A 17,958-nucleotide genomic window follows, 5' to 3' on the forward strand; every position below is an offset into this window, starting at 1 on the left:
GGATTTAGAAAATGTTTTTGCTGATTCATTTGGCACAAAAGGTTTCCCCAAAACACAATGAAAATCCACTTGTAAAACAGGTTTTCCAGTGAACAAACATATTTTGATAGTGGTTCTGGTTATAACTCAAAGCAAGCTTCCAAGTTTCTTGATAAATTTGTTTTCTCTTCCATGACATCATGAAAGAACAATTCTTGCAAAAGACACATAGAAAACAAAACGAAACAAAACAAAAATTACTTAGGTCTGTCATTTAACTCTGCCAATTGCCAATTTATTGTTAGCAAAATGCATTACTTTTTTAAAGTGACGCAGGAGGTAAGTTACTTGAACAATATATAAGCTAAAAAACACCTAGCAAACTAAATAGTTCAGAGGTTTTCCACCCTACTCCATGATATTTCTAAGTTGTCAGACAAATTTATATTTATCAGTGATTATTTCTAAATGTTTTATCTCTGAAAGAAGGAACAAGTCAAACTGTAAGAAAAATAAACTTTGAAGAGTAAAATACTGTTCGGGGCAAAAGGAGAAATGGGAAATATAATTAGCAGTGATGAAATTATCTAAGTGACAGTTCGTTTTATTGGGCTGTAATAGAATGTTTCCACATTAGCAGGTCTAAATGTTCACTCCACCTAATCAAAACCAGTTGTTTCATGTTTTTTTTTTTGTTCCATATTGAGAAACAATTAAGCAAAACTCAAGGCTTCTCAGTGTAGCTTTAAGAAACTCAAATTACTTAGCCCTCCGAGCAAAGTTCAGGTTTCAAATAGAATTATTAAGGCGGAGAAGCTAAATCTCTTCCAAATCCAAATTACAGTTTTACCTGATTATTGATCTCAGATTTCAAATGTTAAAGACACAATTTACTCTCACTTCTTGCAACTGGTTTTGTGTCACTTTTTAAGCTTCAGACTGCAAACTCGTGGATATCAAGAGTACTGGTCATTGTGATTCTGTATGTTTGTTGTCTTAGTCTGCCTTGTCATATTTCATCTGCAAACTTTTGATCTTGATTTATGTGTCCTTTGTGCTTTTTATCAAGATTGGAAAGGAAAGAGAAAAAGGAAAATAACTTCCTAGTTCTTCTCTGGGGGAATATAATTTCTTATAACTATTTCTAAGTGGGTCAAATTCATTTTAGAAACCTCTCTATTTCATTCCCAAGTGCTATCCTTTGAGAAGATGGAAACTAGAAAGAGAGGAGAGGAGAGGAGAATATTCTTGGTTCTCCAACCCTTAGAAGCTTCTAGTTCTTAGGACATTTATTTCAATTTAATCTATTCATAGATATATTTTTATTGTTCAGTATCAATGAATACTGGGAGTGGGAAGGGGGCACTCCCCAATGAGGATATTCTCAAAATCCTCAAAGAAACAAATTTAGATGGGAATAAAATCCATAAAACAAGAGAAAGTTTGAAACTAGAACATGCTAGAACTAGAATCAACTAGAAATGTTAAAATGAAAATATAGTTGTTGAAATAAAAAATTTAAAAATGAGCTTCATAGCAGCTTCTTTACTGCTGAAGAATGAATGGGTAAACTGGAAGGTCAAACAAAGTTTATCTCCCAGAATAAAGAGAATGAAAATGTTAAAGAAGAGTTCAAAGAGAAGAGGACACATCCAAACCCTCCAATACCTATTTAATAAAGTGTCAGAAGCAGAGAATAGAAGAAATAGTGAACAGGTAATACTGAAGAGATACTAGGAAGAACATCCCAAACTGTAGGGAAAAAATGAGTCCTTAAATAGAAAATTCCCATCAAGTGTATAAAAGAATAAATTAAGAACACACTCTTAGGTATATCATGTAAAATTCCAGAGCATCCAAGATAAAGTGAACATTCTAAAAGCTATCAGAGGGAAAAGACATAATAATTCAAGGAAGGAATGAGAATGAGATTATCAGCAACACTGGAGGTTAGCAGTCAATGTGCTAAAGGAAAATAATTTTGGACCCAGAATTCTATATCTAGCCAAATTATTGTCCAAGTGGAAAGACAAAATAAAGACATTTTCAGACATACGAATATTTGGAAAGTTTACTATCCAAAGATTCTCTTTGAATAAAATATACTAGGGTGTACTCCCGCAAGAAGAAAAGTAAATCTAAAGGAAGGGTACAAAAAGTCACAGTGAGCAAATAAATCATCAGAAATATACTATTAAATCAAAATGAATAAGTTTTTAAAATTATGTGTTTAAAAACAAGCTGGAAACAAAATTTCAGAGAGTAGTAACACGGGAGTTGGGAGGAATAGTGTAGAGAGAAGTAAAAGTAAGTTGTATCTTTTTGTGCTTGGAGAATAGAGATACTGATTAAATTATGTGTTTAAATATTTTAAAGTAACCACTTACAGGCACACACATATATAAAACAGTAGAAGAGGGAAATGTGGAAAAAAGAAATGTAGTCAATACAATAAAAGACAGGACTAGAGAAGAAGAAAGGGAAAAAAAGAGTCAAGAGAAAAAAAGACTTAGCCTTAGTGACATTTTCTGAGCTCCTGGATTCAGCCTTACCTGATGCTAGATGCACTCCTGGACTTCTTACCTACTTGAGTCATTCAATCACCCTTTTGGCTAAAATTAGATTAGATGGATTTTTACCACATGCATCCCAAAGCATCTTAATCAATTCAGCCTTCATATTCATCACCCATATTTTTGCTTCACTTGCCTTCCCTTTCATGCTGAATTAAATGCTCACACATTTCCATAACGTGTTAAAATTTATTTTTGAAAACTTCCAGGATATAAATAATGAAAAAAAAATTGACTCATTGCTAGATTCCTCATTCCTCTGACTTTTCAACATTTCTGCTTTGCCATTCCCCAGCCCTGCATAGAGATGTCATCTATTTTTCCACCTCAGAGTCTGGGCCACACGGTCTTTGTTGGAAGAAGAACTTTTTAAAAATCAACTTCTTCAAGCAAAAGTGAAACACAGGATATGCCATTTATAGAGTGTTTTCATACCCAATTTGATCTGAGATGATAGCTTGGGGACAATTAAATAGCCATAAAATAAATCAGCCTCAGAGAGCCTATTTCCCAGGTCTAACATCCATCAGAGTTCCAAGCAGAGTTCCTAATCAGTTTTATTTACATAGGAAAGCACTTCCAGTTATATTTTTTTCCTGCTGCACTCACTGGCCAGGATTTTCTTTTGACCATCTGCAGAATAAAAAGTACTCCTTACCTGGATCACTCTTTCTCTGTTTATAGAGAACCTAGAAGCTTTTAAACATTCCACCGTCAGCATTTATCTCACTGTGGTGTGACTGTTGGTTCCCCTCTCCTAGCAGATGTTTGGTCAGAGGCTGTGCCTCAGCTATGTTTTGGTCCCAGGGCTTAGCGCAGGGCCTGGCCCCCAGGGGTTGCCTGGCCCCCAGTGGTGCTCAGTAAGCATTTGCTAAGTGGATGGATGGGGCCCCATACTTCCCCTGACTATGCTCTGTGCGTTCCAGCTTCCTCATTTAGCTTCTATCACCTCTCTCAATGCCTCCAATGTCCCCCTCACTCCCCCTGGACCTATTTTTCTCTATTTGACCAATTCAATCTCACTTTTTTTCAGGAAGACTTCCTTAACTTGGTGATCACCCTCTTTGGTGTCTGTCACCACCTGCCTCTTGCTTTATTATATTCTTTATTGAGGGCAGTCACTAGGAAACATGGCATCTTTGTGAAGATTAGGAAAAGGTGCCCTCTCTGGACAGATACGCCCTGAGGTACATCAGAGCACGTGGCTTTGGGGGCAAAGAACAGACCAAGCTCAACCCTTTTTCCCTATTAGCTTTGTGCCCTTGTGCAGTGAACCGTGTACAGAGCCAGATGAGGTGGCCCTGACACAGAGCCTCCTTCCTGAACCAGACCACACCTGGGGCAGGGACTTTGTTTGAACCTCACCTTCTAAATCTTTTTAAGCCCCTTTTTATATTCCCAGCCTTTCATCTACCACATTCTTCATTCTATGTGATAAACGTTGTAACTGCTGATGCTTATTATATGAATTTGTTGATTCTTGCTAGTTATTAGATTTCTTATAGGCTGGTTAAATGAAATACTGTCATTTTCTGAAAAACAGAGACAAAATGATTGTGAAGCAATTATACCTAGTTGCTTTTTATAACAGCTTAATTGAGATATAATTCTTACAACATAAAATTCATCCTTTTAAAGTGTACAATTCAGTGGTTTTTAGTATATTCAGAGTTATGGAACCCATTATTGCCACAACACTTTAGCATATTTTCCACCCAAAAGAAACCCCATATTCATAAACATTCACTCTCCTCTCTCCCCTCCTTCCAGCCTCTAGCTACCACTAATCTTCTTTCTGGATCTTTCTCTATGAATATGTCTATTCTGGACATTTCATATAAGTGCATTCATATAATATGTGATCTTTTGTGAATGGATCCTTTTACTTAGCATAATGATTTTAAGGTTAATAAACACTGTAGCATGGTTAAGTACTGCTATTCTTTCAAAGTTGAATAGGACTCCATTGTATGAAGTTATCACATTTTATTTGTCAATTCACCAATTGATAGATATTTGGGTTGTTTCCACTTTTGGGCTATTATGAATAATGCTGCTATGAACGTTCATGTGTAAGTTTTGTGTGGACACACATTTCCAATTTTCTTGGTTATATACCTAGGAGTGGAATTGCTGGGTCATATGATAACTCTATGTTTAACTTTTTGAGGAAATTCCAAGCTGTTTTCCAAAGTGGCTGCACCATTTTACAATCCCACCATCACTGTGGGTTCCAATTTCTGCACATTCTCATGTAAACATGCTATTGTCTTTCTTTTTTTATTAGAGCCCCTTAGTGTTTGTGAAGAGGTATTTCATTGTGGTTTTGATTTGTATTCCTAGTGAAAAGTGCTGTTGAGAACCTTTTTGTGAACAATCAGACTGAAGGTAGTGTAGGGATGCAGTGAGGTCTCAGAAACAACTGGAGGCAGGGTCACAAGTACAGTCAAGACTCCCTCTCTTTCCCCATCAGCTGCTCTGCTTTTCTTTTCTTTTTTTAAAGGAAAGCACATTTATTTGTTTTAAATTTATTTATTTATTTATTTTTGGCCGCGTCGGGTCTTCGTTGTGGCACGCGTGGCATGCGGCATCTTGCATTGCGGCGCGTGGGCTTCTCTCTAGTTGTGGTGTGCAGGCTCCAGAGCGCGTGGGCTCTGCTGTTTGCGGCATGCAGGCTCTCTAGTTGAGGCTCGCAGGCTTAGTTGCCCCAGGCATGTGGGATCTTAGTTCCCCAACCAGGGATGGAACCCCTGTCCCCTGCATTGGAAGGCGGATTCTTTACCACTGTCCACGAGGGAAGTCCCCCTGCTCTGCTTTTCTCTGCAGGTGGGCTAGGCTTTCTTCTCTCTCATTGCAGACCAGCTTCTTCCACACGGCTTCTGCCAGCTCCTGCCACCAGAGAGGGCCTGACTCCTTTTCTCAGGGAACTCTGATTCATCTGCCTTGGATCAGACACTCAGGACTAGACCAATTAATAGTGAACAGGAAATCAGCATAAGACAAAAACATGGCAGCTCCCAATGGAATCACATGACTGAAAAAGGAAGAGTGGTTCTCAAGAATAGGGAAATGTTATTGCCAGTGGAAAAAGGAGATACTGATAATATGAAATAGTATGAGTCCATGTCAGGACTAACTTTGAAGAGCAAAAGGTACTAGATTTTTGGTCTCTAAGAGTTTTAAAATGGCCTTTGGTCAAAAGCCTTAAAGGTTTTTACTCACCTGAACTATTGCCAAATACAAAGGAATATATACTTATAATCTTAATGCATATTAGTGATGTTCTTGATGTTGTTTGTCTATTTAAACAACAATATCCTGGGGCCAAGGTAACATTATAACAAAGTTTTTGAAGGAAATGCTATTTTAATAAACTACAGCATCATTCTGTTTGTTTCGCAACTTCCATTAACCTCACCAAAAAGGATTCTGATGAAAGGCTGAACTCAGAGGTCACAGTCTGGCAGCCTACATACCTGATTTCACCTTATAACACTTATTGTTTGACTCACATGGTGTTTTTTTTTAAGTTTGAATTAATTTCCCACACTAAAAAATCTGGAAATTTCACATAGAAATCTGGATTTCTAGCTTCTCTTGAAAAATCAAAGGCACCGCCATTCCATTCCCATTCTTCTGCAGGCATGTGGTTTGTAATCCCTGATTTGAATTATTTTGATCTCTAGTCATTAACTGTCTCTGAGGAAGCATATACCAAGTAACTAAGTCATAGTTTCCATTCATGTGGCCTTGCTGACTTGTAAGGTGACAGGATATAAATGGGGGATTCACTTCACAGTTGAATGAAACAAAAATCTCTTCCATAGGTATTTAAAGTTTGTGATCATTTTACTTTCGGGCTCTTGTATAACAGGAAGGGAGATTATAGAGACAACATAAATTCTCTTTGCAAAACCAGGAGTCTTTGTATTAATTCTTGATCTTCTCTCAAAACAGGCAACTCCTAATTAGTTTTAACTACCTACCACTGGAGGATTATATTTATCTAACAGTATTCCGTAGTTTCTTTAACAATTGTCATAAAACATGTCTTTAGTAAATAATATAAACATATATAGTTATAATAATATAAATATAGTTAATAACACTGTATTACATATTGGAAAGTTGCTATGAGAGTAGATCTTTAAAGTTCTCATCAGAAGAAAAAAAATTTTTTGTAACTGTGTAAGGTGATAGATGTTAAACTAGACTGTGGTGATCATTTTGCAATATATACAAATATGGAATCATATGTTATAACCTGAAACAAATATAATGTTATATGTCAATTATACCTCATAAAAATTTAAAAAAATGTTTTTAGCTTGAAGTGCTCTAAACAATTCTGGTTCTAATCTAAGGCCATCTGGTTGTCGTCTTACTCTAATTGATTGCAAGAAGTTTATAATCGTGCCTTTTACCTAAATCAACCCAATGAAAGATGGCACTCTGTGTTATTTCAATTCGGTTCCTTAAGACTCGAGAGGCCAAAGTATTGCTGTGTTAACCAACGACTGCCTGAGGTAGACCCTGGGCTATGGTACCCAGATTCCCCTTCAGGAATGAGGGATTTATTCCCTCAGATGCTGGGAGTGCTGTTGGAAGATGTCTTCAGCTGTCAACCCTATTTAAACTGCCTCACCCAAGGTCATGTCTTCTCCGAGGACATACCACATCTGAAGAATGATCATTTGAGGATATAAAATCCTGCCCCTCTTGCCCCAATGTGGGATATCTAAAGGGCCATTCCATCCCCAGAGCTCCTGAGGTCTTCGTTGGGAATGCATCTTAGTTCAACCTCTGCTTAATCCTGCTTCCCTGTGTCCCTTCCATAGGTGTTGATCTCAAGCTCTCTTTAGTAACCCCCTGCACCCTAATCTCCACCTTGGAGTCAGCTTTGTGGGAGCCCATCTTATGAAACTACTATGAAGAGGGTGGCTACGAATAAGGGTGGTGTTTCAGAGAGGAGGGGAAGAAACCAGGAGATCTGAAGCACAGGATTCCTATTTGGGAGAAAAGGCAAATTAGAAAGTGGGGAAAGTTTCTGAAAGTCCAGCAGGAAAGTCTCCACTGATTCTCAACCAAAGCTTCTAGAGAGCAGAAGCCAAGCAATACAAGCAATACTGATTATCCTTCTCCTATTTCCTATTATCAATAAAATACTCACAAACCCAAAGAGAGGAGATGAAAAAGTTACAGTGGCATTACAAACTAGAAATGCTGCCCAGCCATCTGTCAGATGTTAGGAAGAACGTTTATGTAGCAAAGCCTGGAATGAGAAGCCCGGGGACATAACCGAGGGCTCTAAGTAGGGAAACGTGGGATGGTGAATATGGGCAGAACTATAGACTGCTAGAGATGATTGCCCCCAGAGGGTGGGGGGATCAGTTTTGAAGGCTGGAAGCCCTATCTTGTAAGGGCCAGGGGATTTATCCCTTAGAGTGAACAGATTCAGAATAAAATGGAATCAGCAAGCTAACAGAAAGATGGGCTAGGTGGTTTGCCCATCCAGTCCTCCAGTCTAAGATGCAGATAGAGGATTCTAACACTGACCATTGCCCCATGTTTACAGGCATTCACCAGAGCTGAATACAGTTCTCCTTTTTCAAGGATAATCAATATTTAAAATGTCATAGGGGGAGCCTATGAAACATCACGTAACATAAATGACAGAGAATTTGGCATTTGAAGTTTTCCGAATAACGTGTTTGGAAAATATTCCTACAGGAAACTTAACTAATTTTAGAAAACCTCAGGTTTTTACCCTGGATAAGATTTAGGAAAATATGGATGTTTGAAATAAAAGATGAACTATGGGTAAGAAAACAAACAGATTAAAAAAGGAGCTAGCTGAGATGGAATCAGAAATCAAAAGCTGTATGAGAGGACGGGACTACTGTAAAAAAAAAGAGTTATAAATACAATCACAGAATTAGTCACACGTTGACAGGAAAGAAAATTGAAGCAGTGATTTGGAGAATGAGCTTGAGAAGAAAGAAGCATAAGAAAAAACAGAGATAACCAATTTTTTTTATGAATGGTTTGATTTTCATCTGTTTATTTGTTCATTGTTTTCATCTGTTTTCTACCTAAAAGATCTACTGGCTGGAAATTCAGTATTCATTCTCAGTGTGTTCTCTCAACTCCTTGATTTTATAACTATTAATCAAGCTTCACTCTATGGCATTTGTTTTCCTTACCATGCACAAATGTGAATGTTGCACTGGTAACTTCAGAATGACCCATTAGCAGTGCTATCCCCCTGAATATCTGTTATCTTAACTCTGTGGCTCTTGGGATACTGGGGACAGTGTTTCTGAGAGGAAGGCATGTATGTGGGAGGAAGTGGAGTAGAGAAGGTTACTCAAGTTTAAAAAAAAAAAAAAAGGGAACAAGAAAAAACTGAGGACTTCCCTGCTGGTCCAGTGGTTAAGACTCCGTGCTTCCAATGCAGGGGGCACGGGTTTGATCTCTGTCCTGGAAGTTCCATATGCCGCGTGGTGCGGTCAAAAAAAAGAAAAAGAAAAAAGAAAAAACGGAGAGTGAAAATGTGATAAATATGTACGGCAGAGACTAGAGATTCAAGATAATAATTATTCCTAAAATACAAGCCAGAATAAACATAAGCAACAAATTAACAATAGAAAACTTTGCTGATATGAAGATGTATCACAGTTCGTGGAATTCAAGAGCCCATATACCCGAACATGAAAAGTATGAAAAAAATGAACATCTAGACATATTCTGTTAAAATTTTCTTTTAGTTTCAAAAAATTGTGAAGTGCCCTACATACAGGAGAAACAACTGACCTACAGAGGAAAAACTATAGGTATAAAATGAGACATATTCTTTACCTCTCATGTAGAGATGAAGTCATAGACAGGAGGGTGGGCTGTAGAAAGAACAAGGGTGCCAAAGTTTGAGCTATTACAGTAACTCCTTGTCAAAGCAAGTCCTGGATCTAGGACGCAAGTTATACTCAGTATCTCTAATAGCTTCTTAGACTCCTTTGACCTGCTTGCCTTTCCCTCTGTCCTCTGCCAAGAATGAAGGACCCTTCACCAATGCTGTTATCAGCTAGTGCACATTATATCTTCACAATGAGGTTCAGTAAAGACCAGGCCACCATCAGATTGACTGCTCTGAACTCCTCTGTCATCACACTTTTGAGGCACCCAATCTGCTGGATCATTTGTAGTGATTTTTGTTTTCAGTTTGTGACCACAAACAGGTATATTAGTTTGCTATTGCTGCTATAACAAATTAGCACAAACTTGGTGGCTTAAAACCACTCAAATTTATTATCTTACAGTTCTGGAGGCTGGAAGTCTGAAATGGGTTTCACCGGGATAAATCAAGGTGTCACGAGGGCTGCAGTCCCTACTGGGGGCTCTAAGGGAGAATCTGTTTTCCTGCTCTTTCCAGGTTCTCAAGGCCCACCTGTATCCCTTGGAACATGGCCCTCTTCCATCTTCAAAGCTAACAACTGTTGGCCAAGTTCTCATCACGTTGCATCACTCTGACCTTCCCTTCTGCCTTCCTCTTCCACATTTAAGAACACATGTGATTATATTGGGCCCACCTGGATAATCCAGGATACACTCTCTCTCTTAAGGTCAGTTTGTTAGTAACCTTAATTCTATCTGCTACCTTAATTCCCCTTTGCCATATGACCTAATAAGTTTTAGGAATTAGAACATAGCCATCTTTGGAGTTCCATTATTCCTTCTACTACCAACAGGCTTCTCTTGTTTTGCTTCTGGCTACCTTAACTATTCATTAGCACTTCCAGAGAAGACTGATGATAAGAAAAAAAAAGGTAAATGTTGACATTTATTTATAATTGATAAGAGTTTGATGAAGGAGGGGGAAACTCATGGCTAAAATATAGACCTGAGATTACATCAGTGGTGATTAAATCAGATAAAATATGTGAAATCCTCTACCCTAGGATTGACCCAGAGCCTTCTGATTAAGTGGAATCTAAAGTTGATACCCCAGGTCCTTTCAAAGCATGGCTACTAGAGTTTGGTCTTTCATCTACTTTTACACGAGTCACTATTTCACAAAATTCTCGTTACCATCTTTCTCTTCTCCTCATCATCATCCTGAAAATATTTTTTATTTCTCTTCTGGATACATTCAGCATGGAAAGGCTGCCATGGACATTGTGTCTGTTTTATTGTTGTGGACCAAGAGTCTGTCCAGTTCCTCTTCTGAGCTGATATTATGCATCCCTGATCTATAATTATTATTTCAATGAAGGGATTGACAGAGGGAACTGTACAGTAAGCAAGGATTGAAGGAGCTCTAGCTATTTGGGAAGAAAGCAACCTCAATAGTCAAGAAAATGTAGAGTTTCATTTATATATGTTGTATCAGTTACGATCAAGTGTGGTTGTACGTAACAGAAACCCCCATAAAGGGAGTTAAACATAGAAGTGTTTTTCTTGGATGTAGAAGAATTCCCAAAGTGGGCAGTCCCAGGCTTGCGTGGTAACTGCAAATAAGACTGCAGTTTGTACAAGGCAAGGTAAATGTCTAATTCTTTCTTTTTAATGACCAGTTTTCAAAGTATGGTGTTAGTGTGCTGACTACCTTCAATGGTGAATTTTTTTTTCATTTTTTGAATTTTTAAAAGTATCATTATGAACTCAAATTTTCTGTGTTCAATGTGTTTCAATCAATTACAGTTATTCTTTTTGGTGCCCAAATTGTCTCATCTCCTGCCAGTTAAAAGCCCGTGTAGGTTGGCTCCAGTCCTTTTGACATGACCCTATTGGTCTTTGAGAACTTCCTTGCTTTGGGTACAAAAAATATGTCAGGCTCATCTTGTACATTCCTGCCCCAGACCAGGAATCAGCCATTTCTCCAATGTGCCCTGGCTCCTTCTAGTGGGAGATGGCATTTGGAGAACACGATCTAGTTTTTACTACTGGGTTGTCATTATTCTTAGGCCTCAGTAGACAGAGCTATTAAATATGTGTGTTTTGGAGGAACCAATAAAACCATTAACAATAAGGCTACTGAATAGAATTTAAGTTTCTTTAAAGTTCGTTTTGCCCTTAGAATATTTCCTAAAATATTGTGAAAGACTGTGAAAATTATTAATGTGAAGTAATTCTTCTTAGAGTAAATATGTCACCACCTTGATACCCAATTAGGTTTTCTTTTGTGTGTTTTTTAATTTTAGAGATCATGTGTTTTTCTTTCTGACTTAATCTTGTTTTTTAATTATAACATTTACCTAGTCACAAATAAAAATTTTAAATGGGGTATGTTTAGAAAAGTCTAGTTTCCTTTCCTCATAGCTAATTATTAGTTTTTGAGTTATCCTTTCATCATTTAAAAAAAAATACAAACAAATGCTTACAGATATTCCTATTTCTCTTCCTGTTTTACACACAAAGTATCACTATAAAAACTGTGCTGCACTGTGCTTTTTTCCACTTTAAAAAAATACCCTGGGGATTACTCCATACCAGTATGTACACAGCTTACCCATTTTTTTTTTCATGGCTGCAAAGACCATCATATGTATGTACCACAGTTTATTCAACCAACCCCCAACTGACAGACGTTTGTGCTACTTCTTCTCTTTTGCTATTATAAATAATGTTGTAATGAAAATCTTGAATGTATGTCATTATATTTTGTCAGTATACCTTTGGGATAGATTCCTAGACTGGGACAAAGGGTATCTGCATATATAGTATTGCAGATACTGACAAACTTCCCTCACTGGGTTATTTTGCATTCTCCCGGCAATGTATCAGAATGGATGTCTCCCTGTAGCCTTGCCAATAAAATGTCAAACTTTTGCATTTTTGCCATCTGATAGATGAAAAATGATATCAGCATAATTTTCATGTCTTTTATTTTGAATGAGCTTGACCATCTTTTCATGTTTAAGAATCATGGAAAATACATTTTAATTTAAATGTATTTGTTGCTTATGCTGGTATCTTCTCACTTGTAAAGTTGGAGAGAACAGGATGGATGTGATTAGGTATGAAACAAGTTTATATTGAGCCAAAGGTAATGCCCAATGTGTTTCTTAGAGTAGAGAAAGTTCTATGAAGCTTTATTTGAAAGATTGCATGGAGGAAATTTTATCCATCAGATTTTAACATGAATTCGTATCGTTTTCTTAGAGTATCCTACCCTCACTAGAGCGCTCATCTTTAGCTGTGCATCAGATTCACATACAGAATTTTTTTGAAAAAGAAAAGAAATAGATGCCTTGGCCCATCCCTGGACATTTGGACCCGGAGACTCCGGAGTCCCTGTCAGCTATGTTTTTTGTTCTTAGTTTTTTGGAGGTGTTTGTTTGTTTGTTTAAACTGAGGAGATGATTCTATGCAAATGCACTTGTTCAATAAATATTTATTGGGTGTCTACCAAGTGCCAGGGAATGAATTGGCTGGCAGGCGCACGGAACAGAGCAGTGATAAAACAGACATAGCCCCTGTCCTCAGAGACTGTAGAAAGATATACCAAAAATATTGACTAGATTCACATGAAGTGTCGCCAGTGCTCTGAAAGGACAGAGGGCTGAGATAGAGAGTAATAGGAAGGAATGCTTTTGGACAGCAATGGTCAGGGACAGTCTCCCTGAAGAGGTAATATTCAAGCTGATCTGCAGAAGCAAAATGGGCTTTGGAGCCATGCAGACCTAAACTTTTAAGGGCTATTGGAAACATCTGAACAGAATTCACATAAAGTCCTTCACTCAGTGCCGGGTTCATAGTAAATGGCAGCTGCTATGGTGATGGTGCAAACGATTTTCTGCTCAGCCAGACCTTCTTCCTCTAAGGCCCATTTCTGACTAAACTACTCCATTAAACCTTCTTTAGTGAATCCAGCCCACACTGATTCATTTATTCACCAAATGTTTATGGGGCCTCTACTGTTTGTCAGGTACCATCCTCAGCTCTGGGGATACACCGGTAAAGCCCACTTGGCTGTCACAGAACACATATTACAGGAGGAAATTCAATTCTGCAATTTTCTTTTCTTTTCCAGACACAATAGAATTACAGACTCCTGGAGGGCAGGGGACTTACCCCTTTTTGAATTCCCCCCCACAGTTCCTGACATCAACTAAGTGCTCTGTAAAGTGCTAGACTGTGACCTTTTAGCTGGTCCAGTGTGCACCACCTGCCCAGTAGCCAAGGACTTTGAGACCTGGCAGTTCTATTAGGAGAGAGAAGAGAAAGTGTAGAGTCTGACACATTAAGGGCCCCAAAGCTATCTTTATGCCTTGAAAAAAGGCCGACATCTCTACCATTCCAGTCTGCTGAAAGGCCTGAAGTTGTAAAGTGCCAAAACTCAGATCCTGTTGGCCTGGCCTTTAAAGAAGCAGTTTTCATGAATTTGTTGATTTTGTTGTGGTAGTAGTGGTTAACCAACTTAAATTTTTTTTTTTTCTTAAGAGAATATGTTTGCCGATCCTGGAGAAGCTTTTGGTTTCCCGATGTTAACCAAAACCTTCCACCTTGCCCACTATTCACCCCGCTCCACATATGTGCATCCACATCTATATACTATGTAGAGTCTGTCATTTTATTTCAAACCTCCTGTTTCCTCCAAGTCAGTGCTTCCCAGCATAAAAAACACCTATTATGCCAATAACTTATTGAGCTACAGTTCACTTATTATTAGAGTTTATTATTAGATAAACAATACAGGATGCCTCATTAAATGTGAATTTCAGATAAACAACATATAATTATTTAGTGTAAGTGTGCCCCATGCAAGGTTTGGAACATAGTTATACAAAAAACATCTGTTGCTTTATGAAATTCTAATTTAACTAGGTGTCCTGTATTACTATTTGCCAGATCTGGCAATCCTACTTGTTATAGGTCTTTACCTGTGCTGTCTCTCATAAGCCTTTAAAAAATACACAAAGTAAGTATGCTAATTTTACAAATAAAGACACTGATGCTCAGACAGAGACAGTAATATCCTCAAGATTATAGCTGGTACATGGTAGAATCAGGATTTGAAGCTAGATATGTTCAAATACGAAGGCCCTGTTTTCACCTTTCTCAAGAAAACCAGTAATTGTTACAACTGTTTTGTCCAGAGCTAAATCAAGCTAGAGTTCTATAATGTGAGATTAATGGACATGCCTTTGCAGTTCCCAAAACACAGCTCTTTACCATGCTGAGACTTGGCACCCATCTGCCCCTTCTTGCCATGTGAGTGCTACTCAGCCTTCCTGACTCAGCTCAGAGGTTACCTCATGGAGGAAGCTTCTCTGATCCTCCCAGGAAGAGCTGATCATTCTATGTGTCTCCTCAGCACTTGTACAGCGCACCGCAATGATCTTCTTAAGGGTCTGTCTCCCTCAGAAGGCCAAGAGTTTCCTGAGATGGGCACCATGTCATTTTCCCAGTGCCTAGCATGAAAGTGGAGCCTCAGTAAATTCTCGGTAAATGCCCAAATTTGAAGCCCAAATCCTGGGCATCCGATTTATATAAACTCTGCTAAAACATGTATGAGATTACTGATTGGAAGACAATGGATCTCCTGGCTGTTTGTGAAAAACGTCATCAGAAGATGGATACTAGAAACTAACCTATGTCATGTGAGTCTTTATGGAGGTACTTTTATTTATTCAATAAACTGTAAATGATTCTATTTGAACTGTTAGAGTTCATCAGCTAAATATATATTCACAATACAAAATGTGTCTACTAGATTTCTGCATTTTAAAAATCTTATGAAATACAGTAATTAGACGTGTCCATTAACCATTTTTCAAGACTTTAATATCTTAGTTTTCTAAGGGTATTTTTGCAACAACAGCAAAAATAAATAAAGCATTAATGTAATAATAATAAAGAAACTAACCTATCTAGACATGGACAAGAAAACCATTACTATTTAACTTGAGAACTACCCTAACAGTTACACTTTTTCTAAATGATCCTATTTTGCTGTCGCCTTTGACATAGCTTTAAGTTGTATTGTTGCACAATTACCTTGAATGGAACATCTGAGAATGAATCAGATTTAGTTAACATTCATAAATATCTGCAGTGGCAGGAGGGAGGAGTAAAGCAAAGTTTAGCCTCACCTTCTAGCTCGGCAAAGTTCAAACCAGTCATTTTAAGAAGCCAATTTTGTGTGAAAAATGATGTCATTTTATATGCTAAAGATACATGTGCTTGGCATATGAGGACTTTCGTTATTCCTTAAAATATTTCCTTGAATATATTCCAGAGATTTTTTAAAAAGTCATTTAAAAATGAATTATAATTGTGGTGAATACAGGGCTTCTTTATGTCATTCCTCCTTTGTGGACAGACTCGGTGACTTCCAAAGGCACCCAATTAGATTACTGAAAAGAAATACAGTACTCTTGTCCCTTGGCTGACCTGCTCATCATCGTGAACTGATACTCATATTTAGTGCCAACAAAGCACAACTTCATTGAGAACAGAAATATACCCATTCCCTCTGGTTCTGAGTCATCTGACCACATCCAGGTCCTTTAGTTCTTTTGCCGAAATATTCCAGATAAGAATAACGATGGGTTGATGCCCTTTCCAAAACGATATGTAAGTGCTATAAAAGGCAGCTATTTATACTAGTCAGTAAGTGTTTTAGGAATGATGGACAAATTCAAATTTAGATAATTTCTATTAAGACAAATAATGACTAGACTCAAATGGCAACTCTTCTTTGGCAGAAGCACAAAGATATAAACAATCCACTGAGGAAAACATCTGATTTATTTCTTCATGCTGAGGAAATGACTGATGCAGTCTGGTGTGTCACTTCATGCGTCGGACAAAGCTTTAAGTCACAAGGATGTCTGTCTAATGGCGGAGTCCCAGACACCGGCCACGCAGTGCAGGCAGCATCTTGAGAACGAGAAGCGAACTCTCCCTAGTCTGGGCCAGCGTGAGCACACTGTCGGCTGTCCTCAGTATGTGTGGTGGAGGAGGGAGACACATATAATAGGTAAGAACACTGGCTGCAGAGTCAGACTGCTGGAATTTGTCTCCCACACCTAGCACGTCCTGACCTTGGACAAGGTACTTCGCTCTGAGCCTCGTTTTTTTTCATCTATGAAAGAGAAATGATAACAGTTATCTAGCTCATGGATTCTTGTGAGGATCAGTGAGACTACAGGTGAATGACTTAGTTCAAGGCCTAGCACGGTAAGCACACAACCTGTCAGTCCTTTCTTGCCTGTCAGAATGACTGAAATCAATGGAACAGTACGTTGGCACGCAGGTGGACAACGTTTCAGCTTCTGACCACAGCTTCCTCTAGACTGATTTCCATGAATAACGTAAATCATACTTAAAACGAGCAGAGATTACAAACAGAGGAAGGGATGGCAGGGACTCAGGATTTTAAATGCCTCTCTTCTTCCCCCTCTTTCCCCTTGGCCTCCTTCCCCCCTTGGGTTCTTGAAGGAAACAAACAAAATGCACAAAAGACAGGTCAGGAAAATGCACGTTATAAGCCTTTGGCCTAAACCCCCATGCAGACTATAGAGTAAGCTGAGCTGGCCCTTGGGGAGGATCCCTTTCACACGGCTAGAGGCAGGCCTAGGGCCTAAGAGCAAAGGAGCTCCTGCAGCCCTTTCCTCCCAAAGCCCATACCCAAGTTCCTCTGGATCTGACTGCTTTAACAGCATGCAAAAGGGGATTTGGGAAGAACTAGCAAGTCAGCAAAGAAGCAACACATTGAAGAGATCATGTGGCCCTCACCTAGCGCTCACCTGGTCCAGGCTTTCTCAGCAGGTTGGAGTAACGAATGGAAACTTAAGTCAGAATTTTTTTTTATGTTTCATTCTATCCGATTAATTCATGGTTCAGTATTTGAGTACAATTTGTACCATTTCAGATCTGTACTCCAGACAAAAATAGAGTAACTTGAAATACTGTGTTTAAAGAAATTCTCGTGTTCTATCATTAAATTATTTGCCTAATAGTTGATTATATGATTTGTTTAAGTACTTTACGTGCTAAGAGCCAATTATCAGGAACGTTTGAATTATGTATGGTGATATTTCAAGGTGATAGTTTTATTGCAATGAGCATTGTTTTTTTGTCAGCAAGATTCCTGATGTAAAATAACAACTACTGATAAAAATACATGTTCTATACACACCGCAGCCCCAGGACACCTGGCCTAGGTAAGCCCATCAGAGGGAGAGAAAAAGTCAGAAGAAAGAGTCAAGAGCAACAAGCACACCTGGCTCAGAACTTAAACTTGTTCAGTTCATTCAACAATTACTTTGTTGAACCGCTATTACGTGCTGGGCACTTGTTCCAGATGCTAAAACCGATCCACCCCAGTTTAGAAGTCAATGACAACCACAAAGAGGATTCAAGCCCTAGACCCCGTGCACCTCAAACCTGCCCTCTTCTTTCT

At 38.4% G+C, this 17,958-nt stretch overlaps 1 protein-coding gene across 3 annotated transcripts in view; it reads right to left on the minus strand.

Moving 5' to 3' along the window:
* Window positions 1-5,092: 5,092 nt before the first annotated feature.
* The window catches only part of MINPP1 (multiple inositol-polyphosphate phosphatase 1), a 66,013-nt gene continuing 53,147 nt past the window's right edge, over window positions 5,093-17,958 (minus strand). Inside the window, exon 5 of one of the 3 annotated variants that reach the window (XM_067710117.1) lies at window positions 5,093-5,514. In XM_067710117.1, coding sequence (XP_067566218.1) covers window positions 5,487-5,514 — 28 coding nt within the window. In that variant the 3' untranslated portion in view covers window positions 5,093-5,486. Of the gene's footprint in view, window positions 5,515-9,410; window positions 9,449-16,293; window positions 16,639-17,958 lie in introns of those variants that run through there. The other 2 variants (XM_067710118.1, XM_067710119.1) reach the window with 2 other exon arrangements.

The sequence above is a fragment of the Pseudorca crassidens genome, chromosome 16 (assembly GCF_039906515.1).
Source record: "Pseudorca crassidens isolate mPseCra1 chromosome 16, mPseCra1.hap1, whole genome shotgun sequence".
Taxonomy (NCBI): domain Eukaryota; kingdom Metazoa; phylum Chordata; class Mammalia; order Artiodactyla; family Delphinidae; genus Pseudorca; species Pseudorca crassidens.